The 23,650-nt window shown below is 44.5% G+C and overlaps 2 protein-coding genes across 6 annotated transcripts in view; one reads left to right on the top strand and one right to left on the bottom strand.

Annotated features, from left to right (window-relative positions):
* NCAPD3 (non-SMC condensin II complex subunit D3) overlaps positions 1 to 9,028 on the bottom strand; it is a 35,183-nt gene extending 26,155 nt beyond the window's left edge. For 4 of the 5 annotated variants that reach the window (XR_015795838.1, XR_015795839.1, XM_007441393.3 and 1 more), the window contains exons 1-8: positions 8,831 to 9,028; positions 4,394 to 4,548; positions 3,536 to 3,698; positions 2,657 to 2,829; positions 1,946 to 2,116; positions 1,668 to 1,729; positions 1,390 to 1,477; positions 175 to 305 (exon numbers count right to left, since the gene is read on the bottom strand). Coding sequence is in view for 3 of the 5 variants with exons in the window: in XM_007441393.3 (XP_007441455.1) it covers positions 175 to 305; positions 1,390 to 1,477; positions 1,668 to 1,729; positions 1,946 to 2,116; positions 2,657 to 2,829; positions 3,536 to 3,698; positions 4,394 to 4,548; positions 8,831 to 8,894 (1,007 nt within the window). In the remaining 2 variants the exon portion in view is untranslated. The remainder of the gene's footprint in view (positions 1 to 174; positions 306 to 1,389; positions 1,478 to 1,667; positions 1,730 to 1,945; positions 2,117 to 2,656; positions 2,830 to 3,535; positions 3,699 to 4,393; positions 4,549 to 8,830) is intronic. The other variant, XM_088139024.1, reaches the window with a different exon arrangement.
* A 147-nt stretch (positions 9,029 to 9,175) lies between these two features.
* VPS26B (VPS26 retromer complex component B) lies at positions 9,176 to 23,053 on the top strand. Its single transcript, XM_088139025.1, has 6 exons — positions 9,176 to 9,993; positions 14,377 to 14,533; positions 14,646 to 14,810; positions 15,788 to 15,963; positions 16,527 to 16,669; positions 18,078 to 23,053. Exons 1-6 carry the CDS (start codon positions 9,771 to 9,773, stop codon positions 18,222 to 18,224), a joined length of 1,011 nt encoding a protein of 336 aa, XP_087995151.1. The 5' UTR covers positions 9,176 to 9,770; the 3' UTR covers positions 18,225 to 23,053.
* Positions 23,054 to 23,650: the final 597 nt, after the last annotated feature.

The raw sequence follows: 23,650 nt of genomic DNA, 5'->3' as shown, positions 1-23,650 counted from the left end.
GAAAAGCGTGAAGCCTGTTCACCCCACCGTGCTGATGATCTTGGCACTGAAGATTATTTGCACGCATGGAGAATGTTAAAGATATCAGGTGGCAGGGTGGGTGGGCAGTGACAATTCACAAAAGTAGCTCTACACGGGTGTAGAAGAAGAAAAAAGAGCCAGGTGGAGCTTTACCTGATAAACCTGATGGCCAGGTTCCTTGCATCGATTATCTGAGAAGGGATGGACAGAGAGTTGCTGGTCCCTGCTCTCCCGGGCAGCATCAGGATGACCTTGAGAAGCTGATGGAATACATGGCGCAAACTCTAGGAAAGGAAAGGGAGATAAAAACAGGAGACGTGGGCAGCTGGGATTCTTTGCACAACTGTCTCCCCCCCCCCCGAAAAAAAATCAGCATGTACCCTTCATCTCAGGGATGTTTTAGAACTGCTCTTCCTTTATTTTTGGTTGGGTGAATTGCATGGGCTTGTATGGGAGCCTTTCCAGGCAATGCACCCCCCACATTAATCAATAGCGGCTTATGCAAAAACAACAAAATAGTTACAGCCCCCCCAACCCTAACCCACCTATCTCCGTTAAATTAGCAGTTTTGCTACCACAAACAGGGGACATAGCATACTATCTGTTTTGTATAGCCTATTTTAGACTGCTTTGTATGACAAGTTTCAGCTGGCACGTTATGCCTCCTCCATTTTTTTCTTTTGACCCAGAAAGAGAGGGAAAAAGAGAAAAACATGTCCTAATTTTCTAGCCCAGTTCTTTGATATCTTCATCCCTAAACAAATCCACCCCCAGTATAAAGCAATACTTTATAGAGAGAACATTTTGCAAAAGGAAGCATCCATTAAAGAAAAATGCAAACGCTTCTGCCTTTGGAGGCATTTGTGGGGAACTCAAGGAAAGAATTTTTGGAAGATTTGTTTTAGTTTAAGTCAAAAAGATTTCAAAAGTGCTCCCGGAAAATTAGCCCTGCTCTCCCTGTTTGTAAAACACCCCAAGCAAACATGGGCAACAGTATTAAAGCTCCATCTAGCAGGGAAACCAAAGAATTGTTTGTAGGATTTTTGGCTTGGGAAGAGATTGAAGAAACCAGCAAAAAATCTTCCCACAGAACTAGCTCCCTGATAACCCCAGACACCAGGAGATTGGGGGCGGGGAAGGATGGGGGCATGCAGTCCAACACAGACTAACCCTCTTCAGATTTCATAGGGTTTCTCTACTGAGTCACCTTTCAGACAATGACAACCTGCTTTTAAATTAGTATCCAGATCTCTTGCAAGAAACAGCTGGCTCTCCTTAGCCACTTCCATAGAGAAGACAGTTTTGCAGCTCCACACCATTAAAATCCAACAAAGGACCAGAGGACAATGTGTATAAATCAGTCTTTACCTTATCTCCTAGGCTATGAAGGGGGAAACACAACAGTCGTAGGCCAAAGTAGGCAAGCTCTGAGACATACTTGGCTCGGTAAATAGTCCTGTACCCAAAGAAAAAGTTCTCTGTTGGATTTATTTTATGACATAAAGTAAATATTCATGGCTTAAGTCTATTATCTTCAGAGAAGGAAAATTCAATTTCTCTTGAATATTGTTGCATTCATACCATCAGCACCCATTTTGCATCATAAACTCACAATATAACATTAAGATTCCAGAGCAAAAACTCACGTCATGTCTAAAGGCTCAAAGTCTTGTGTACAGGGCTCAAAACTCGTCAAATTAACAAAGATCTGCAAGAAAATAAGCCAAAATAAATTTTCCTCAAACAGAAGAGGGAAATTGTCACACTGATGCTCCCTTATAATCCCAAGTATTATGGGATTATATGGCTGGGGAATCCTGGGAGTTGAAGTCCACACATCTTAGAGTTGCCAAGGTTGAAAAACACCGATCTAATTAATAGCATGGAATGCATCCTGATACTTTTGCACAGAGATTTCAGTCACCTGAATACAAGTCTGCACACACTGTGGCCTCTCTTTCAGAGAAATCTTGGACAAAAGCCTCAGAAGATTTTTCAGGAGAAGGAAGAGGGCCTCGCGAATTTGAAGCAGCTCGTGAGCCGAGAAATAAATCTCTTCTTCCTGAATGTCCTCCTCTTCAAAGATGTCATCCATCTAGAATGGCAGGAAAAGGACCATGGATTGGCTAAGCAAGGTTGAGAAATTGCAGCTTCCTGGTGTTGTCGGGCGGCAATTCTCATTAATAGGGCCGATAAGAATTGGCATTGAACAACTTCTGGGGTCAGGTACTATCCATTCTTTTGATAGAGCAACGATGGACAACTGTTGGTTTTTAAGTCAAGGAGTAATTGGTCTGGCTTTCAACTGCTCTACTGAACTTTGGAATACACCAAAAGACCAAATCATCTAAGCAGAGGAAAACAGAAATCAAAAAGGTGTGAGACACAAATGTTTTGATACTAGTTTATGGTAAACTCAAACTATAGATTTGTAACACTTGGGAGAATATGCTTATCAGCCTCTTAAAAGCAAACTCCAGGATTTTAATTAGTAAATAATAATAAGACTGAAGCACCGAGTGGCCTCAGCTTTATAGAACAGGCACTCCATATAGAGGGACAACAGGCATTCTTAAGGTGAGGAGACAAAATGCAATGGTTTTGGCAAGGAATATATGTATATATATTTTTTTACCGGAGTATTTTCATTTTTTGCTGGCTTCCCCTTCTTTCTATCGCCCATCAAGGCTTTATTCTGTTTCTTTTTCCTTTTTCTGGGCAAATCCGACTCCTCGGGCCAACCCTTAGACAGGGTTTGAAGACATTTTTCAAACATCACTGGATGGAATACCCGGTTGGCTATGCTGCCTGCCAAAAAGACCGTCTGCATGTTAAGGGAATGCTACGTTTATACCACAGCAATTAGAACCAATGGAAGCAGCAAAAAAGTGATAATATGGTATTGTCAGGTGTCTTGCAGCCCTGAAACCCCCTGCCAGATATCTTCCAAAGAACCTAGAAACCTACTTTTGTTTTCTTATCTTTCTATCTCTCCCACCACGCTTTCTTCAATACCTTTTATTTTCACAACAGTGTTGTTTGGTAGGATAGGATGAGAAAAAATGATTGGTCATAGGTAAATGAGAATTTGAGCATAACTCTCCCTTGGTGTGGTGGTGTTATGACAGTACAGTGTTTCTGTTACAGTCTCTCTGCATTACCGTACTGAGACACTGTTCTTCACTTTGGATCATAACAATAGATAATGGCTTAAGGAAGCTTTGCAAAGTTCACGCAAGTTACTAGTCAAGATTTTGCTTTCCTAAGACTGGCCTACTCACTCCACATGTGTCTAAATCAATCAAGTTTATGGGTCCTAAGGACAGCCCACATGAGAGGGAGGAGAAATTCCATTACTGTACAAGCTCCCTTGGTTGATTGCCTGAAGTTCATTCCTAATCATCATAGATAGTAGAACTACTACCATCAATGGAGCTGAGTTCCAATGCTACCTTGCTGAGATGTCCATGCAAAACACAGGTCAAAGCATGATACAAGCAGCTCACAGACATACCAGGAATTTCAACTAATATAAAATACAATCCAGCCGCGTGGAGGGCAAACAGTCGTCGTTGTGTGTTGGCCTTTCTGTTCTGGGCCTCTTGGACAAAGTGATACAACACAGCAACCAGAGTGTTATGGGAGAGGTTGTTTTCCACCAACAGGGGCCAGATACTCTGAAATAAAAGGAGAACAAGCTGATAGTAGGTTAACAACAATGTCATTTTGGTGTCAGAACATCAAGACCCACCTCAGAGCTGAGAGAGCCCCCTGAGTTTTAAGAGGAAAAGCATTGCTAGTTTACCTTCCCATCATATGTCTGGTTTAACAAAAAACAGGCACTGTCATACTTCTGACCTTGTAGGCCTTCCTCTCCCACCATGTGACATGACAGCCTGGTTTAGAATATCTCCCATTCTTTTTTGAGACTCTTGTTTGTCAAAACTGGTGACGAACAGAGATGATGGATGAGATGGGCCCTAGAGAGGCCCACTTGTCCTAGTCTACTAATTGAAGAGCTCCAACAAGCTTTTTTAGAACAGCAGTATTTAAGAGTGTTGTCAAACCCCTGGCTTAAAGGAATCCTTATCTATAGTCTCTTTCAGGCAAAAGCAAACATGTTTTCTCCTAGATTGTCACTTGGTGGGCAACCTAAGACTGGGTGGTCATATATTGACTAAAAAATCCATTTTTGTCGCAGTACTATTTTTCATTGAAATCACTGCCCAGGTAAGTGTATCTCAGGGTAAGATTAGGGCATATGTTGGTTAAATATCTTCTCACCATTCTACTGCCTAAGTAACTAGGATTTAAAATCACAGACACTATAAAGCTGACTAGTTTATGCTACCAGAAAACAATTTCTCCTTACTTCAGTGGTCTCATGGTCATCCGCACCAAATGGGTAGAGCACTTCGTAGAGTTGAACAAAAGCGTCCACACCATCATCCGTTATCAAGCCCTCTATCCTAGCATCCAAAGGCTCGGCCTCAGTGAAGTCTAGTTCCCAAACAGTGTCAACCCAGGCTGAAAAGAGGAAACGTATGAATCTTTAAAATATACCAAGGAGGTAGGCCTGCATCAAGAATAAAATGAAAAGACTGCTAAGTTTCAGAAGGATGCATTGCTCTTCCCCTCCTCTTCTGGAACCTAAGATACAACCCTCCAGCTGGGCCTTTGTTTCTCCCAACACATTTGGCTTAGAGAGGATTTAATTGCTGTAATGTTCTTATTTTTTACTGCTTGCATTTTGTTTTAATAGTGGTGCTATAACCTGCTTCATGATAATTACAGAAAAAATGATATATAAATTTTAAAAATAATATACAGTGACACTTGTTTTTAAAAAACAAAAAAAACAAAAACCCTCTCTTCTAAGTGAGACTAAATCTGTGACTCACTAGCAGTTCAGGGGGAAAAATTACCACCCTTCTCTATGTCATTATCTTTTTAAATGTCTATGGAATTGCAAGAAGAAAAAAGCCTGAAGCATAAATTAGAACGTCTTATTAAAACTAATGATGGTATATCCGTTTTTGCAGTTCCAGGGTAAATATTGAAACAGGTTTCTATTTATAAATTGCCAGCACTGAGAAAAATAGTCCTCCTCTTTTAAGATACAATTAAATCAGGCAAGCAGGATATCGCAAGGCATGAAGCAGATAGGCAAGGGTAGCTCAGCTTTCTCCATCATTTTAAGGCGTGTATGAGTCATGAGGATTTAAGAGTGCCAGATGGAATTTAAATTCACCAAATCTGTAATGCTTTTACCCCAGTTGCAAAAATAGTTGGTAATTTCAGAGAACATCATAATTCATGCTTCATTCAGTGAGACTGATCTTTGGAGCAATGTATAATACATTAGAATGCCTTCACATTCTCTCCTTGGCTTTCTTTATTGTTTTAGACTGTCAGATGCAAACTGAGAGTCTCAATGCCCCCAATTTCAGACTCTGGGTTTAGTTCTTATAATTACTGGTGATAATCAAACATTTTAAAAAACAAGGACTTTAAAAGCTTCTGCAATTGGCATCGGGTGTGCATATTCCCAAGCATCATTATAATGAAATATAGGATTTTATAGGAAGTTGTGAAATTTACCAAGACACTGAGAAATTTAAGGAAGGATACTCAGCACAGATTAACAACTAAAAGTCTAGCATAACACAAATCCTCTAAATATTTTTTATTTAACTTTCTTCATTTTTATTGTAAAACACCTCGAATCCTAGGAAACAGGCTCATTTTCTCTCTCTCGTACAAAAATATCTTCCCATTTTAATTGGGAAACTCTTTTATTTACTTATTTGCCATAATCTATGTAGACTCCTAGAAGGTTACAATGGTAAAAATAGCAGGAAAACCCCAAACAGTACCAAAATCCAGATGGCATCCACTAGAACGGCTATTCCATAGCATATGGACTGCAACAGAAACCACTGCTTGTAGGCCACTGTCCCCTTCCTTTTTCAGTAATGGGGGACCATTGATAGGTGTTGTTAAGCAACATGCAATAAATGAGTTCATGCTATGTGAAGAAGGCAGTCCTGTGGTTACTTAGGAGCTAGACCATGCAGGGTTTTATAAGCTAAAACAAGGACTTTGAATTGCACCTGGAAACCTATTAGTAACCAAGGCACGTTTTGGTTACATAGGATTTGTATGGCAATGGCGATTCTCCTTCGTCAACATGTCAGCTGCTGCATTTTGCACCAACTGCACTTTCTGAGCAGTCTTCAAGGGCAGCCCCATGTAGAACACATTACAGTAGAGCAGTCAGGTGGGGATAACAGTTTGATTTACGATTGCTGCTTGATGCATTGGAGTAATACATTTATCCTCCATCTGATATGTACTCTTGGTGGGGGAGGGGGGAGGACAATTAATTACATGACATTTCAAGTTTAATGTCACCTGGCTACCAGTTTTAATTGTCCCACATCTCCCAATTATGGTAAAAAAAAAAAAAAAGAGGAATCATATTACTAAATTAGCTTCACTCTTCCATCATGCACCACTGCAAGATGGAATCAACCATGTAACAATAAGACTCTGGTGTTTGCTCTATCTATTAATTGTAAAAAGCCCTATACATAGATGGTGTTCTTATTAGATGTCTTCTTTCTAGCATCCCAAGTTCCTGACTGAATTACTGATTCAACACCTAAAACCTCACAAAAATAGGAACTCATAAAGATCACAAAACAGAGTTCAAGTTTTGCATATATTTCAGGATCCTTGTCCTCAATCCTATGCCAGGTGTCACTTTTCCCAACCAAAGCTCTAAAAAAGTCCCGTTTTGAAGAGTAGCATACACGTTTTTAAGGCTAATAGAGGTGTCAAAATTTGGAGAACTCAGTTTCTGGTGATTCAGAAGAAGGAAAGAAGGCGATAAGAGTGCATATTGTTTTTATGCCTGTTTAACTTATACAGCAAATATATTTTAAGAATGGTGGAACTGGAAGAGATGACAGCTAGAATCAAACTTGGAGGTCAGCATTAAAACAATCTGTAAAATGCAGATCATACCATAACTAAAGCATCCTTAGTGAATGTTCATTTCAGTGTACCATTCATTCTTTTTATCTGGTATGTGTTTCTATTGAGGTGCAGTGTCAGACCTGCTTTTCCCTCACAATGACAAAGCTATGAAGTAGGTTGGGCTGAGAAAGAGGAAGCATCTCAATGTCATCCAGTGAGTTTCTGTGACTGGGGAAGGGCTAGCAGCTGGGTCTCCTTACCGCTAGTCCCTTTCCACTGACAGCAAAGAAGTGATGGTGATAGCAAAAATAACGAAAGTAGCGTTGTACTGCAGGTTCTGTGGCTTGGGACCGGGTTACTTGCAGGACCATCTCTCCCTAACTATTTCTACCCAGTCTGGCAGAAGGGAATACTTTGGGTCCTGCTGGCTGGCAGGACCCAGGAGAGCCTTTTCTGCCATGGCGCCCACCCTGTGGAACATCATTCCACCTGAAATTAGATTGGCCCTGGGCCTGTTGGCCTTTCATAACCTGAAAACTTGGTTTTCTGCCGGGCCCTGGATATGTGAGGGAGCCCATCTCTTGGCTTTGCTGATGGTTGTTCCTTACGGTGCTCGGCTGTGATGTGTTTTTATTTTTGTATTTTTATATTGTGTATTTTTATGTATTTTATTGTAAGCCGCCTAGAATCTCATATGTGAGATGGGTGGCTATAGAAATGGAATAAATACGTAAATAAATAAGCTCCGCCTCTTTCATATGTGCAGGTGACATCATGGTGCACATGCAAAAGGGGTGGAGCTTATGCCATGATGCTGCTTTTGTCATTCGTCCTCTCTTGGGATGCTCCTGAGTTTCCACGGATTCAAAAATAAAGGTGCACACTGTGTGGGAGGAAATTAAGTCTATAGAGAAAGGCAATGACAACTCAGATAAGAGATCATGGCCGTTTCTGTGATATCAGAAGAGCTGAAAGAATTGTTGTTCCAGGGTAAGGTGCCGCTGTGAAAGCTGCATATTATGAAAGAGTGACAGAAGGAAGATAAATGGCTTCAAATGAGAGATTTGGAAATTGGGATTAAAAGCACCACCAACTTGCCCGAAGAACCAATCAGTCAATTCTGGATCAAATCCAGATTGATCGCTTCCTTGCCTTCACCAAGCAGAAACTCACATACTTTGGGCAGGAAAACAAGAACTAGGCATGGCAAGGCTGAGGGAGGTAAAAGAGGAAGGCAACAGATAAAATGGATGAATGGGATCTACCAGATTCATTCAGAAGGGGTGTAATCTCAGCAGATTGCAGAGCAAAGAATCCTAATCTTATTGGATTGGCAAAATGCTTTGCAAGGCCAAGGGAAGAAAAAGGAAAAGATAAATGAAAAAGTGGAGGGATGCGATCCGAGATAAAACATCCTCGGGAGACCTACAAATTATTACTAAATTCAGGTCGAAATGGAAAGCATTTGAACACCTGACAATCAACCCACCTCAAGGTCACCTAATTAATTATATCTCCTTCAAGTCAATTTGAAAACTGGCAACTTCATGGCCACGCAGGTTTGTTGTTGTTGTTTTGGCAGGCTTATGGAAGTGGTTGGTCGTCCCTTTTTTCCTCCTCAGACTAGCCTGCGCTCCCAGGATCGATCCCCTTGTGGTCTCCCATCCCAGGGCTAAGCATCTGAGTCCAGAGTCGGTAGACTGCTGCGCACCCTGTGATCTCCTGGTAGTCCTCCATCCAAGGAAAAGCAAGGCCTCCCAGGCCAGCCCGATCATAGGAACCGATTTTCCCACGCCCCTCCAGCCCAGCCTTGCCCCCCACAGCTCACCTTGGGGGACGTCCCGGAGGCCCCAGCGCTCCACCGCGCGCCATAAGCGCTCCCCTGCCGCCATTGCCGCTGCCGCCGCCGGCGCGCGCGGCTCGATCCCCGCCGCTGCCTTCGAACCGGCCAATTGCTGCGCTCGCTCCCCGTCAGCCAATCCCCGCCGGCCGGGGGACGCCGGGACGGCCGTCTCGCGGCGCGCCTGCGCGGCAGCGGGAAGGGGCGTTCCCGGGCAGGCGAGGCCCGAGGGAAAGCCCGCATGCGCCGTGCGGGGGTGCTCCGCGAGGAGCCGCCTCCCGCTTTCCCCCGGGCTGGAGCGGCGCGGCGCATGCGCGGTGCCGGATTCCTGGACCGGGACGCGGCGCGAGGTCCGCCAGCCGAGCGGCCGGCGCAGCCCAGGCGAAGGGGCGGGGGAGGCAGCCGGCTGCCGCAGCGCTGGGCTGCGGTCGTCGCTTGGAGGGCAGCCGGCCCGGGCGCCCTGCTGGGGCGCTACCTTGCACCGGACCCCGCTGCCTGCGGCCTTCCCGCAGCCGCAAGGAGCAGCGCCCCCGCGCAGACGCCCCCGCCGCGCGACCCCCTTTGCGGCTGCGGAGTTGAAGCCGAGCAAAAGGCGGCCCGGACCGCCCTTCCTCGCAGCCGCCCTCCGCGCATGCCGCCGAGCGCGCTCTCCCCGGCTCGCCGCGCCGCGCCTCCGCCCCGGCGCCCGCGGGGGAGAGCGCCGCTGCGGCCGGCATCGCGGCCCGCGGCCCGCTGAGCCGCCTGCCCGCCGCGGAAGCCTCGTCGCCTGCCGCCCCTGCCGCCCGTCCGGGGGCTGCCCGGGCCGAGCCGAGCCGAGCCGGGCAGGGGCCTCTCGGCGGGGTTGGGCACCCCGGGCAGCGCCCGCTGCGCCCGGCCTTGGGACCTTCGGAGCGCCGGGGCGTGCCCCGCGCCCCGCCCCGGCCTCGCGATGAGCTTCTTCGGGTTCGGGCAGAGCGCGGAGCTGGAGCTGGTGCTGAGCGACGCGGAGAGCAGGCGCCGGGCGGAGCACAAGACGGAGGAGGGCAAGAAGGAGAAGTACTTCCTCTTCTACGACGGCGAGACCGTGTCCGGGAGGGTCATCCTGACCCTCAAGCACCCGAACAAGCGCCTGGAGCACCAGGGCATCAAGGTGGAGTTCATTGGGCAAATTGGTAAGACGGGGAAGCCCAGGCTGGTTGCCCTTGCCCGGAGGCGGGCCCGGTCCCTTCGCCCCTCATCGCGGGTGTGGGCGACGCCGCATGTCAATGCACCGTAGGCCAGGTGGAAGTACAGGCAGTCCTCGTTTAGCGACTGACTTGCAGTTACGACAGTGATGAAAAAGAGACTTTACGACCAGTCCTCACATTTACGACCTTTGCAGGTCTGTAAAGCGAAGGAGAGCCCAAGTCAGGTAGTAAGCACCGTCCTGGTTTCACTTAGTGACCGAGTTGCCAGTCCCAATTGTGGTTGCTAAATGAGGGCCAGGACATTGCCGATGGATCCCAATTACGTCAACCCATCCCGCCTGGTCTGGCAGGAAGGGTATGTTACGGACCCCGTTGCCCAGAGAATTGCGACTGGTGGGGTCCAGGAGTGGAGCCTTTTCTGCTGTGGCTCCCGCCCCCTGGAACATCTTGCCCCCCCGAGGTGAGATCAGCCCCCACTCTGTTGGCCTTTCGAAAGGGCGTCGAGACCTGGCTCTGCCAACTTGCGTGGGGACCTAACGGGAGTTGCAGCACTGGGAGCGGTTGGTAGCCTGAGGCTGCTTTTTCTACCTTTTTAATGTTTTAATTTTAACCTTTTGTAAATTTTAACTTGTACATTTTTGCTAAGATTTTACAGTTTTTTACCTGTAACGCCGCCTAGAGTCACTTATCCACTGAGATGCGAGGCATGTATAAATTGGATTAATTAATACGTAAATATCTGGGGGACTCCTTTTGGAACGATGGGCGGTAGTCCAAACTACTGAGAACAGGTTTGGGTGTCTACTGACATACGAGTCCAAGGGCATTGCTTAAACTTGGTAATTGGGATGTTTACAGTCCCAGAACAGTTTACTTTTAGGGTAGAAAATCCCCTTTGCTGTTGGGTTAAGTTGGGGTGAAATTTAAGGGAAGGTTTGGGGTAGATTTTTATGATGACTGGCAGTCTTATTCTCACTACAGTAAGGGTAGCTTGCTAAGGCGTTTTACGGCAAAACCTTTTTTTTCTCTTAGAGTCAAGTCAAGGTTAGAGTATGGCTTCCTTGTGGACTGTGGTCCAGTTTGGTATGGGGATTAGCTTTAAGGTGAGTTTTTATGATTAGCGGTAATCTTAATGTCATCCTGCGATGGAAATTGCTTTCTGAGAAAATGTTCAGGCTAAAACGCGGTTTTTCTGTTGGGTTGCACTAGTGTTTAGACTTTGTGGAGTTGTATAGGTAAATTTAGTAGGAATGTAAACTTTGGGTGAGTTTTTTGTCTTATGGAACGATGCTCCCTAAGGAGAGTTTTAAGGCAAAAAAAAAAAAAGCTTTCGGGGGCTGAATTTAGGGATAGGACTCAATGATTTCTGTGGTTTAGTTCTTTGTGAGGATTACCTGCATGGTGAGTTTCGATGGTTAGGGCTAGTCTTAAAGTCATTTTATAGAGGAAACTGCTTTCTGGATTAATGCTTAGGGGGAAAAATGCTCTTGGCGTATCAGTGGAAGTTGGCATATTTAGGCAGTACTTACATTTAGAGTTACAGGTATTATTGGGGTGCTCTTACATTTACGTTGTGGTAGGAATTGCTTGCTTGGAAAGACTTTAGGGTAAAAAGATACTGCTGGTAGAAAGGTGAGGTTAACGTTATCTTGGGGTTCCTCGGAATACAGATTAGCTTCAGGGTGAGGTTTTATGATTAGTGATAATCTTAATGTCATCTGTCACAATTGGGTATGAGTGTTCAGTTAGTAAGAAACCAGGGCAAGTTTATTGTATAATGATCCTGGATCTTGGCTAATATATATTTATCTCTTATTTTGGTGAATCCTTCCCTTGGTTGAGTCTTTGGGTGTGTTTGTCAGTTTACGTTCCTAGTTCTGACATTTCAGGGTATAGGAATTCCCTGTTATCCAAGAAGCTTGATCATAATTCATGCTCCTTGGAGCCTGGTTTGATAGCGCCACCAAGGCTGATTAATTATTCCTTCTGTTAAAATTGCCACATTATGTTTTAGGAGAGCAGTGTTTCTGCTCTAGAAACACTGAGAGAAAGGTTTCTCTCTCAAACACTTGAGAAAGGTTTCTCAACCGTGGCAACTTGAAGATGTGGGGACCTCAACTCCCAGAATTCCCCAGTCAGCCATGTTGATCATTATGGTGTATAGGAAGTGTCATTTATTGATTGGTCTACAGTATTGTTTTATTGTAATATTGGTTTATATTGCCTAAAATATTAAATAATTGATCTCACAAGGATTTTGTACAGGTAGTCCTCAATTAACGATCACTCGTTCAGTGACCAAAGTTGTGATGGTAAATGTATGATCAAAGTTGTGGCCAGTACTTATGACCAGTCCTCGAACTTCTGGCCATCACTGCCCCCATGGTCACGTGATCTTGATCCAGGCACCAGGCAACCAGCTCACACTTATAACTGTTGCAGCATCCTGTGGATTTGTGATCACCATGTGAAGTTTACAAGTTGCTCCCACCTACCTTTTTCCCAGATACATCCTGCTATGGAGTACGAGATCTCAGGGACCTAATGTAACCGCAGAATCTCCAAGGGATCTTGTACTTGTAGCGTGCATTCATGCCACAGCACCCATTCCCCTGCCCAGCCGCACTCACGCAGTGCCGTAGCACACCTCCCCTGCTGAGCTGTGATTGTGTGGCACCACAGCACCCCCTCCGAAGCCCACACGCAGTTGCCACAATACCCCCCTGCTCCTTCGCTCCATAGTACTCACCCACCTTCTGGCCTGCTTGTGAGCCACTCAGACTTGCAACTTCCTGCCAGCTTCTCCATTGACTTTGCTTGTGGGAAACCGGCAGGAAGTCACAAGTCGTGGTCAAATTAGGTCCTCGCTTAATGACCTGCATTCCTCACTTAATGACAGCAGTGGGGACTGCTGGGATTGCCGTCGCTAAGCAATGCAGTCAGGTGACATCGCGCTTTACAACCGCATTGCTTAGAGACAGAAATTCCAGTCCCAATTACCGTCATTAAGCAAGGACTACCTGTATCCATTTTCGAAGCTCATCAGTGTGTTGCTCCGTATTTTTTTGATCTTGGATCTGAGTGTTTATGCCAAGTACCTATTAATTAATCTTGAAAATACCAGCTGGCAATTTTGAATCTTACGCATAGCCTGAGTGCAAATTTGCTGAACTTTTCCCAGAAAATTTTCTTTACCTGTTTTTTTATCAGTGAGAACTGGAACGCTCCAGGATCTTTGTTTGATTCTACTTCACCCTTCCAGATAGACTATTTAAACATCTTAACTGGGCAGCAGTAAATGGCTATTAATGGCTTAGATCAATGTTTCTCAACCTTGGCAGCATTCAGCCTTGCTGGCTGGGGAATTCTGGGAGTTGAAGTCCACCCATCTGAACGCTGCCAAGGTTGAGAAACACTGGCTTAGATGGTGGGTATATGTTGTTTTGGGAAAAGTCATAGCTCAGCTGTAGAGCTTGTGTTTTTGCGGTCAGGGTTTAAAGCTGGGCAGTCCCACGTAAAAAAAAAAAAACAGACAGGAAAGAATTCTGCTGCGAACTTCAGAAAGTGGTTGCTAGTTCAAACCGATCCAGATAGATGGAATAGTAGTGAATTTTTTTAACTGTAATCGAAAATTCTGAGCTGCTCAGATGGATGAAGTGTACAAGGTTCGATTTAAAAGTGCAAGCAACCTTTTACTTAAAGCTTGCTTTATTAAGATGCTGTGTATTTTAAGATACAACGGCTCGGTTGCATTTGACTTCCTTTGCATTATTTACACAGCACTCTGGATTCCCCGAGTAAACGGTGTCCTGGCACGCAGAGGACAGCCATTGGCAGCGCCTGAGATCAAAATATCTGTTTTCTTTTTTGCGGTTCAGAAGGCCATTTTTATATATTAGCTTCGAATTGCATCCATTCCTACAACCTAAGTTGTAGTTGCTCCTTGCACTACTAACTGGTTTTGTGTGATCTTGCAAGTCCCTCAAGACCTGGCTGTGTGATCAGGCCTGGGGCTCCCAGGGGACCAGGGAGATTTTGCAATGGCTCCCTTATGAATTTTATCCCCCCCTATTTTGTGTTTTTACAGTTTTTTTATTTGTAATTGTTTTTATGTATTTATTCTTTCTAATTGTTTTATGCTGCCCAGAGTAACCTTGTATGAGATGGGTGGCTATATATAAATATGATAAATAAATAAATAATACCCACCCCATCCCCCAAAACCTGGAAAAATATCAGCAGGGCAAAATAGTTTAGTGGAAAGTTTTCTGCAAAATAATTCTGTTTTTTTTCCACCCCCACATTGTTTCTCAAAGGGGTGGGGTGTCATGATATTGTCACTCTTAATCGAGAGTATGTCATTCCTAGAATTGTACTACGACCGAGGGAACCATCATGAATTTGTGTCACTGGTGAAGGATTTGGCCCGTCCTGGCGAGTTCACCCAATCGCAGACATTTGACTTTGAATTCACCCATGTTGAGAAACCGTACGAGTCCTACACTGGGCAGAATGTGAAGCTAAGGTGAGTTCCAGTCTCACTAGTGGATTTCTGTACTCAGATCTTTCTTTCTTTTCTTCCCCCCGTAGATGAACCTGATTGGAGGCGTCTTAACCCACCTTTTCCCCTTTCACAGGTACTTCCTCCGTGCCACGGTGAGTCGCAGATTGAATGACGTGGTGAAAGAGATGGATATCGTGGTGCACACGCTTAGCACGTATCCGGAGCTCAACTCCTCCATTAAGATGGAGGTGGGAATTGAAGATTGCTTGCACATTGAGTTTGAGTACAATAAATCCAAGTAAGTTGCTTATCCTGCACTTCCCGGGGATCTGTTGGGCATCCCTCTCTTGGATGTGTGTGGTGATGTAGCCAAGGAATTATTCTTTCCTTCTTCAGCCTGCTGTCCTTGGAACGTGTGGAGTTGAGGTCCTACGTGTGCCAGTAACATAATTATCCATACCAACTAGGGATAATAGGAATTGGAATCCAAGGTACCAGACTAGGATTGGGTGAAGACATATTAGGTCAACGGGAAGCCTGTTGTGGAGACATCCTTGTCTAAGGCAGTACCCAGGTGGTAGAACACCATGCCCAGAAAATCCATCTGTTCTTTACATTCATTCAGTGTTTCCGAATCTTGGCAGCTTGAAGATGGGTGGACTTCAACTCCTAGAATTCCCCAGCATGCTGGCTGGGGAATTCTGGGAGTTGAAGTCTACCCATCTTCAAGTTCCCAAGGTTGAGAAACACTGCATTCGTTGCTTTTTTCCTTTTTTTTTAGGTTTCATTGATAATTGATTACTTGTTTGGATAATCCCTTTCCTTCTTCCTTTCTCAGTATTATTTATGCAAAACTTTGGATTCCTACTGAAAACAGTGTAGAAGCTTCCAAATGTGTGGGAAGAGAACCCCCATTGTGCCCAATATGTCTAGGCTGGAGAAGTCATTGCTTTATTTGCCTGTCCCTTTATATATTTGTTTTTTCCACGTATGTTAAACACCTGTTGTGAGCCCCTTGGGATTAAAAAAATAAATAATTGCAACAATATGACTCCGGTAACTTCCTGAGCCAATCATTCTCTTTCGGTCCAGTGTCCCTTTCAGAGTTGTTGTAATGGGGAGAAGTTGGAAGAGGACTTACATTCCCTCTGCAGCCTTGAGCTCCTGCAGGAAAGGAGGATGAAGATCCAGCAAAAGATTAAAATAAGGCCTGTGAAGGGAAAAGGTTCTCTGGTCCTCTGACCTCATTCCCTGTTGATCAACCATCTCTTCCAGGTATCACTTAAAAGACGTGATTGTAGGGAAGATCTACTTCCTCCTTGTCCGGATCAAGATCAAACACATGGAGATTGACATCATCAAGAGGGAAACCACAGGCACAGGGCCCAACGTTTACCATGAAAATGACACCATTGCCAAATACGAGATCATGGATGGGGCCCCGGTGAGAGGTGAGGCGGAAGAGCTGTCTCCCTGGGGGACCTTTCAAGGGCTTTGTGACCTGTGGTGGGGAGAGAGAAAGCCACGCCCCACTTGCTCCCAGGTCTTGTTTGTGGCACGCCCCGGGGAATATACGAGGCGGCCGGATGGGGTATGTTCCCCTCCTTGAGTTGTATCTATTAAAAAAGGTTATATATAAAATACAGTATAACATAGACATGTGGATAAAATATAGTAGCCATAATAAGAATAATAATAAAGTAATAATAAATAAATAATACAATTAAAATATAGATATTTAAAAGCTTATGTTTAAGATTTTACTATTTTAATCAAAATTATTAATGAAACTGCGTATTAAAAATAAATAAAATTAAGAGAGCCAATAAAAATAGAATAACATTAAATAAAAAATAAAACAAAACCAATAATAAAATAACAATATAATACATAATAAAATAAAATAATAATTAAAACCATACACACACACACACATATATATTAAAAAAAGGCAGGATAAAAAAAAAATAGTAATAATAATCTGTTGGAAACCTGCGTCATGCTTCCTCTGCAGGAGAATCCATTCCTATTCGGCTCTTCTTAGCTGGTTACGAACTGACGCCCACCATGAGGGATATCAATAAGAAGTTCTCGGTGCGCTATTACCTCAACCTGGTGCTAATTGACGAGGAAGAACGACGTTACTTTAAACAGCAGGTGAGAAAACTGAGCGCTCTTCAGGTGGATTTGGGCAGGAGTGAAATCCTGGGGCAGGGAGTTCCCCAACCTGGTGGCTCCAGACATGTTGCCCTAGAACAGTGTTTCTCAACCTGAGCAACTTTAAGCCGGGTGGACTTCAACTCCCAGAATTCCCCAGCCAGGCTGGCTGGGGAATTCTGGGAGTTGAGGTCCACCCGGCTTAAAGTTGCTCAGGTTGAGTAAAATTGCCTTAGAAGAAACAGAACACCCAACATGTCCAATGCTATTAGGTTGGAGAAATCAGGTTTAAAACAAAGTTTTTCCAATATCCTTAAGATCCAAAAGGTCGATCTTTTTAAGAAACTGCTGTTGCGTAGTTTGTTCTGAGCACCGGCTTTTTGAGTTTCGGTTCATCTTGGATTTGCTTGTTTTTTTTGATCCATCATAAACCTTTGGTTTATTTAAATTAAATTGAACAAAGGCTGCTGCTTCCCTCCTCTTAGCCATCTGGAACAGTGACCAGAATGCCTTTTGTTGTGCTAAGCGTCATAACAAAAGAAGCATTTATGCCTGAGCGGTGTTCTTTTTGACCGGCAGAGTAATTCCATGAGCCGTAGTAGCGGAGGGAGCAAGGATCCATCCCACAAAACACTGCCATTCCCAAGCAAGAACTTAGCAGGAAATCTCACAAGATCTGCACTAAATTTGGGGGGGGGGGGATGTATCTATATCTGTTTGTAGAGAGTAAGGAAAATAACCTTTAGGAGACACAGATTCTCCTTGTTTAGCGCCTGCCACTTACAGCGACAGTTCACAGTGATGACAGTGATGAAAAAACAATTTCGCGACCAGTTCTGGCATTGACGACCTTCGCAGGTCTGTAAAGCAGAGGAAGGCTGACATCAGATCATAAGCACCATCGCGGTTTCACTTAGCAACCGCTTTGCTTAATGACCGAGTTGCTGGCCCCAGTTGTGGTCGCTAAACGAGGACAGCCTGTTTGCAGGAAATGCTACCTAGGCCAAAGGGGCTGAAACATTTTTTAAGTGCAGAGCAATGAGATAGCATTTGGAGACGGCTGAGGCAGACACCTCCCTGATTCACCAGAGTATAAGAAGGCCAGTCAGACTGGCAAGATTCAGTTATGATAGCCAATCTCAATAAAAGAAGTTTTAGCCTTCTTGTGTTGTTGATTTCCTGTTGACAGTTTGGTAGAGTTGTCCGTGCATTTGCTGCACAGCATATGCTTGTTTAATGCGCAGCGAGGCCTCCGGTGCACACCCCCTCCCCAGACTTCTCAGCACCACTGGTGGCCAGCAACGCTGGGAGATGCAGTGCCAAGCATCTGCTGGGCCCCAAGTTGCACCTTCTTCTTTAACTGGTGCAGCATGTTTGATGTCATCCTGTCTTCTCCTTTTGGGCGCAGGAGGTGGTGTTGTGGCGCAAGGGGGACATTGTGAGGAAAAGCATGTCCCACCAAGCCGCCATTGCGTCTCAGCGCTTTGAAGGCACGTCTTCCCAGACAGAGAGCAGGACCCCCAGCCAGCCTTCAGAGAACAACGGGCGGCAGTGAGGGCCCTTGAAGCGGCCGTGGACGGGGAAGGAGAATCCAGAGCGCATCTTCCACCAGAAACTTGCGAACACAAAATTATCTGTCAGGTTGTGTGTGTGTGTGTGTGTGTGTGTGTGCGTTTCTTTGTCTTTTCTCTTGAGGACCAGCAGCTTACAGGGTGGGGAAGGGGGTTGGTACACATAGTGGGGATAGGACTGTTTCTCTCTACATTCACTATTTGTGGATAAGCTACAGGGGCAAATCAGATGGATTTTTTTGATGTTGTGTTGGAAGAGGACTGTGGGAAATCTTTTTTTTTTTTTTTTTAAGAGCATCCCATTTCCTCTCTCTCGGAAGCCACATGCTGCAGCATGTCTGTGCTGCCAGTGAGGTTCAACAAGGCATCTAGCAATCACATGTGAATATACCATGGGTCAGACATTCCCCAGACTTCTGATGGCTGAGACGCATGGACACCACAGGGTGCGTGTTTGTGTGTACAAAGCGGCACACATTCTTACATCGTCACCCAAATGACGCAAGTGACATAATTCCTGTCCTTTGCACGATGGGGTCATGTGCGTGACATCATCATGGCTTGTACCAGGTGCTGAGAAGTTGGTTTGTTTTTGTTTTGTTTTTCTGAAAGAGGGTAAGCACACTTTGTTCCTAAGGATTTTATTTCTTAGGGTTTTATCCCTTAAGATGGGTGAAGAGAAGAATGACCTGCCTTTGGAGTTTCTGTATGAGTCTCTGTTCCAAAGGCACCTCCTGAGTACTGAGCACCATGTCCGGCAGACCAGCATGTCAGAATAGGAGGAGTTGGAAATGGCTGAATCATACAGGGAGGCAACAGGGAGCCTCCTTGGAACAGCTTTCCTTGCCGTTGATCCTGACTCACACTTGGCAAGTTTCTGTCTTAAATCTTTCAGGTTCGTTAGCAGTATTGGGTGAAAAGAGCTCTGCATAGCAGCATGCCCTAGACCAGTGTTGTCCAAACTTGGCCACTTTAAGATGAATGGACAACACTGCCCTAGACGGTTCTTTGCAGAGTGGGAGCAAAGAAGGAAATCCAAACATTTTTGCTTAAATTGTGGTGACTGAGGTACGTGCTTCTTGCTTCTGTTAAAGTTGTCTTTTTAAGCCCTGCCAAATTCTCTTCTTTTCTCCTGACTCCCGAGAATTCTGTTGCTTCTCTCTCTCGGTGCATGTGCGCCTAAAGTGTGTGTATGTTGTGAGAAAATGGAAGAACCACCTACCCCCACCCCAGAGGAGTCTCTCTGCTACATCTCTGCCTGATAGGCTGTTCTGAATTTGTTTCCTGCTGGGACAGCGTGCCGCCACTTGGAATATCCAGTTGCTCTTATGCAGAAGACCTGCTTTTGGAGGAAGATAGCCCAAACAGTGGATCATGGACACAGTTGTCTTCTGTGAAAAACAGGCCACCAACCACCTAACTTAGCAAGGCTGCCGGACTGGTGATCGCTCCTTTGGGTACTTTACCACCACCCCCACCTGGCTGGCCCCAAGACATTTACTTTGCTTTCTGAGATCATTCAGGCTAGGAAGATCTAGGGTCAGTGGCCTGCAGAAGAGATCCTCCGCTGGTCAGCTAAGGTCATAAACTTTGGCCGAGTGAAAACACCGCTCGCCTAACAGAAGCATCCGAGCTTTAAACTTTAGCTGAAGATGTCCATGTACAGAGTGTCCTGAGTGTGTCTTAGCACAGTGCAGGCTAAATTTTCTTGTTTTTTCCTCTTCAAAATGAATTAAGGACAGATGTAGTTGGTCTTGATTGATTCTTATTCCCCCGTCCCATTTCGTGATAAAGATGCACTTTCTGCTCTAGAGGTGGATTGAAATCACTGATGATGGTTTGCAAATATTCTTGAAGCGTGTGAAATCAACATACATTCGCTCCCATTTCTGTCTCATTTAGCAGCATGGTAAATATTGTCTTGGTCCATCTTTGGACTTGAGCACTTTTAGGATCCCCCCCTTTTTTTTTTCCTGTTCTCTTAAATCGGGGTGGATTGTCTAGGGACTGTGTGAAGCTTCAGTTCCCTTTGTTTGCATCACCAGAGTTCAGCAGCAAAAAGCTGAAAATAGGTATGATTTTTCCACCAGTTTGGGGGAAGAAAATTGCTGGGTTAAGGCTGCTGACAAGCTGAATGCATCTCCGTTGTCTTTTGCTTAAAACAAAAAAGTTTGCCTCTGAAATGGTTGCCTGATTCTGCCATATAGGATGGGAATTAGAATTGTGAATGTCTCCTTCCTCTAGAAAGGAAGGGAGATTATTATATTCCTTGCTATACTACTATAAACTGAATAAATAACTGAAAGGTAAGTAGCCAATTGTTTTAAGGATTCTGGACCAATCTTATTCCTGGTCACTTTAGATTCCATGAGTTGTCTGCAAAAACATAGAAAGATACAACAGTCTCACTTTTCGTTGTACAATAAACCCAGGCTTCTAGGATGTAAAGTTTGTGGGTCATGCCCTGCTCAAATTTCAGAAGTAGCAGTTTGACAGAGGAAGATTTCCAGTGGTGCCCTTTCCCTCCTGGCCAGAAAAGAATCAGTTGTGCAGAAACATGAGAAATGCAGAGCTTCCAGGGCTCCGCCATTTACCTAGTGAGCAATTTGGGAAAATATCTCAAACTGTCCTAACTGGCCTGTTCTAAGTCGAGTATAGGACACTATTTTGAACTTGGAACACTTTCTGAATGATTGAAACAGCCCATTTTCATACTCAAAATGGCACTGGGGGAGAGAAGGTATTCATTGTCAAGAGGGTAGATCTCATAGATAGGCATTATTGTTGTAAGCCAGGTTGGTTTAAAGGTGGCTTCTTGAGGAAGAGAGATCATGCATAGACACAAACCATGTTGTTTAAACCACAGTGTCCAAGTGCATCTTCCACAATGAGCCGACATCAAGCCAACCACAATATGACTTTGCACTGTGTGAATCTGGCCAGGGTGCCTTGTAAATGGTAGTTATGGATTAGCGTTGTGTGTGAATTGAGCCATTATAGCCTAATTATATTAACCATGGCTAATAAATTATACTAACCATGGTTAAAAGATAAATCTTAATGAAAGTGAACCTTGGTTAACATAAACCATAACTTACTACAGTAGCACACATCAGAGGCCAAAAGGCCGTGTGGAATTCCCAAAACCTTGAGTGTCCAGAATGCTTTCAAAAGTCATCACTCACTTGGGATGGTTAATGTAAAGGAGAGGGAACATTATTAATTAGTTGGGGAACAATCTTACTAACTGTATTTAATTTAATTTTATTCTATTTAAATTAAATATGTATATATTTTTATTCTGGCCCCACCAGCGTCTTTGTTCTGGCCCCGCCTACTTCTTGCAGGATGGACCCGTGTCCAGCCCCTGCCAGAGATTGCACCCTTGCCTTGTTGTAATGTTTGAGTCCAACCAGGTAGTCACTCAGTTGGGGAGCCAGGAGGTCTCGTGCGCCGAGTCTGTGTATTTGAGAGAGAGAGACCATGACAAGCCTTCTCTGAGGATACTTCCCACCCTTCTAAGATTTCATCGAGAAGAAGGGTGAAGACGGAAGATTTTATGAATAGGACCACCACTTTCCCTCGCTTGAAGCAAAAGAGATCTTTATGGGAAATAGCTTCTCCTAAGCTTGTTTAATCTTGTTGAGTTTCTTCTTCAGCTGCAGCATCGTGGCCAAGCCAGAACGATGGCAAAAACTATCCCGTCATTTCTCTGAGAACTTTGACACTTGGTGACTATTCATCTGTTCTTTCCAGTTCAGAAGAAAATCAGAGTGTTTGTCAAAAGGATGCAGATACCTTAGCTGATAGTCCAGAATGCTTTCAGCTCACTTATTAGGACCCCAGAGACATCTACTTGCTTGGAAATGTGGTTTCTTTTTCTTTTCTTCTTTTTAATGTTTTCCAAAACAGCTAATGACAACTCTGAATTAGAAGGTTATAGTGCATGATGAATCCATAGTGGACTTTGAAAGAACCGTTCATACTATGTACTTGTATTCTATATGACAATGTGGTTCTGAAATATTGTTATTTTGAAGCTGCTGAGGGAATAAACTTACTCTTCTTTTACAGTACTTACCTTCTCCAGCGGTAGGAGAGAAAGCTGGAAAGCTTTTGAAAGTGAAATTCAACTACTAGGTTGGTCTTCTGAGCCAGTGAAATGGAGATGTTGATACATTCAATTATTCCACAGAAAAGCAAAGGAGGGAAAAAACAGGATGGGGGAGTGGGGGTAGAACCCAGTTTCTTGCGAAATGTGAAGTGTTCCTCTGAAGAACATCTTCCTTGTTGCTTCTAATCACAAAATTATTTCAAGGAGTGCTATTTTTGTGTATACGATCCAGGAAGCCATAGGAACAGATTAATGGTCTTTCCATTCCCCCCCCCCCAATGAAGCTAAGCTTGCAATGTCAAATGGTTAATTCCTAATTATGAAAAAGATTGTGTTGGCTGATGGAACAATTCAGTTGGCTGTGATGGAGAACATAGCCTTCTCCAACGTGACCTGCAGATGTGTTGGACCTCAACTCCCGGTAGCCTTAGCCAGCAGACCAGGTTGGAAATCTGGAAATCCAACACCTTTGCCAGGCAGCCAGTTGGGGAAAATTGCTATATCCTTCCCCTTTTGGCGATTCTTTTTCTTGAACTCTTCTTTCTACTAAGCCTTCTTAGCAGTATTTATTTCACATCAGCTCCACCATGGAAAAAGTCCTCTAGTTTTTCTCCAGCTTGGGACACCACAGAAAAAGGACGAGGAGGAATGACGTAGGGAGTTCATAATGATCAGGCTGCCTCTCCGGGGGGGGGGGGGGGAATCTACAGGTAAGCTGTGCAACATGTAAATTTTAAGCTTGTACATTGTTTACATGTTTCTTAACCCATTGTCTTTTAAATGTTTGTATTTTTAAAGGGATGGGAAGTTTTATTTTCTTTTGACTCCAATTAAAAAGGGGCTGTTCTCGCCTTTCAAAAGTTAGGTGCTGGTGTGTCTTTTTCTCCCAATTGCGCGATTAAGGTTTTCTTTTAAGCCTGCCTGTAGAGCAGTGTTTCTCAACCTCTAACTTTAAGATGTATGGACTTCAACTCCCAGAATTCCCCAGCCAGCAATGCTGGCTGGGGAATTCTGGGAGTTGAAGTCCACATGTCTTAAAGTTGTCTAGGTTGAGAAACGCTGCTGTAGAAGGAAACCCAGACATCTCTGCCTTGCAGCAATGTGCAGGGTTTTAGTGGAAGGAGGACAAGCATTCTGCTTATGCTCAGAGGCTTCTTGGGGATTTCTTCAGCATTTACCATGAGAACTGGAACTTCATCTTGCCTTGCCTCCTTAAAGTGATACAGACAGCTTTTGCATTTTAAAAACTGCTAACAGCCTCAGTCTGCAAGGCACCACGATACGCAATTAGAAACG

This window comes from Python bivittatus, unplaced genomic scaffold (genome assembly GCF_059951505.1).
Source record: "Python bivittatus isolate LINGU-HERP-01145 unplaced genomic scaffold, Pbiv_v1 ctg000320_np1212, whole genome shotgun sequence".
NCBI classification, from domain to species: Eukaryota; Metazoa; Chordata; class Lepidosauria; order Squamata; family Pythonidae; genus Python; species Python bivittatus.
Note: the sequence above shows the minus strand (reverse complement) of the source record. Positions and strands in the feature narration are given on the sequence as shown.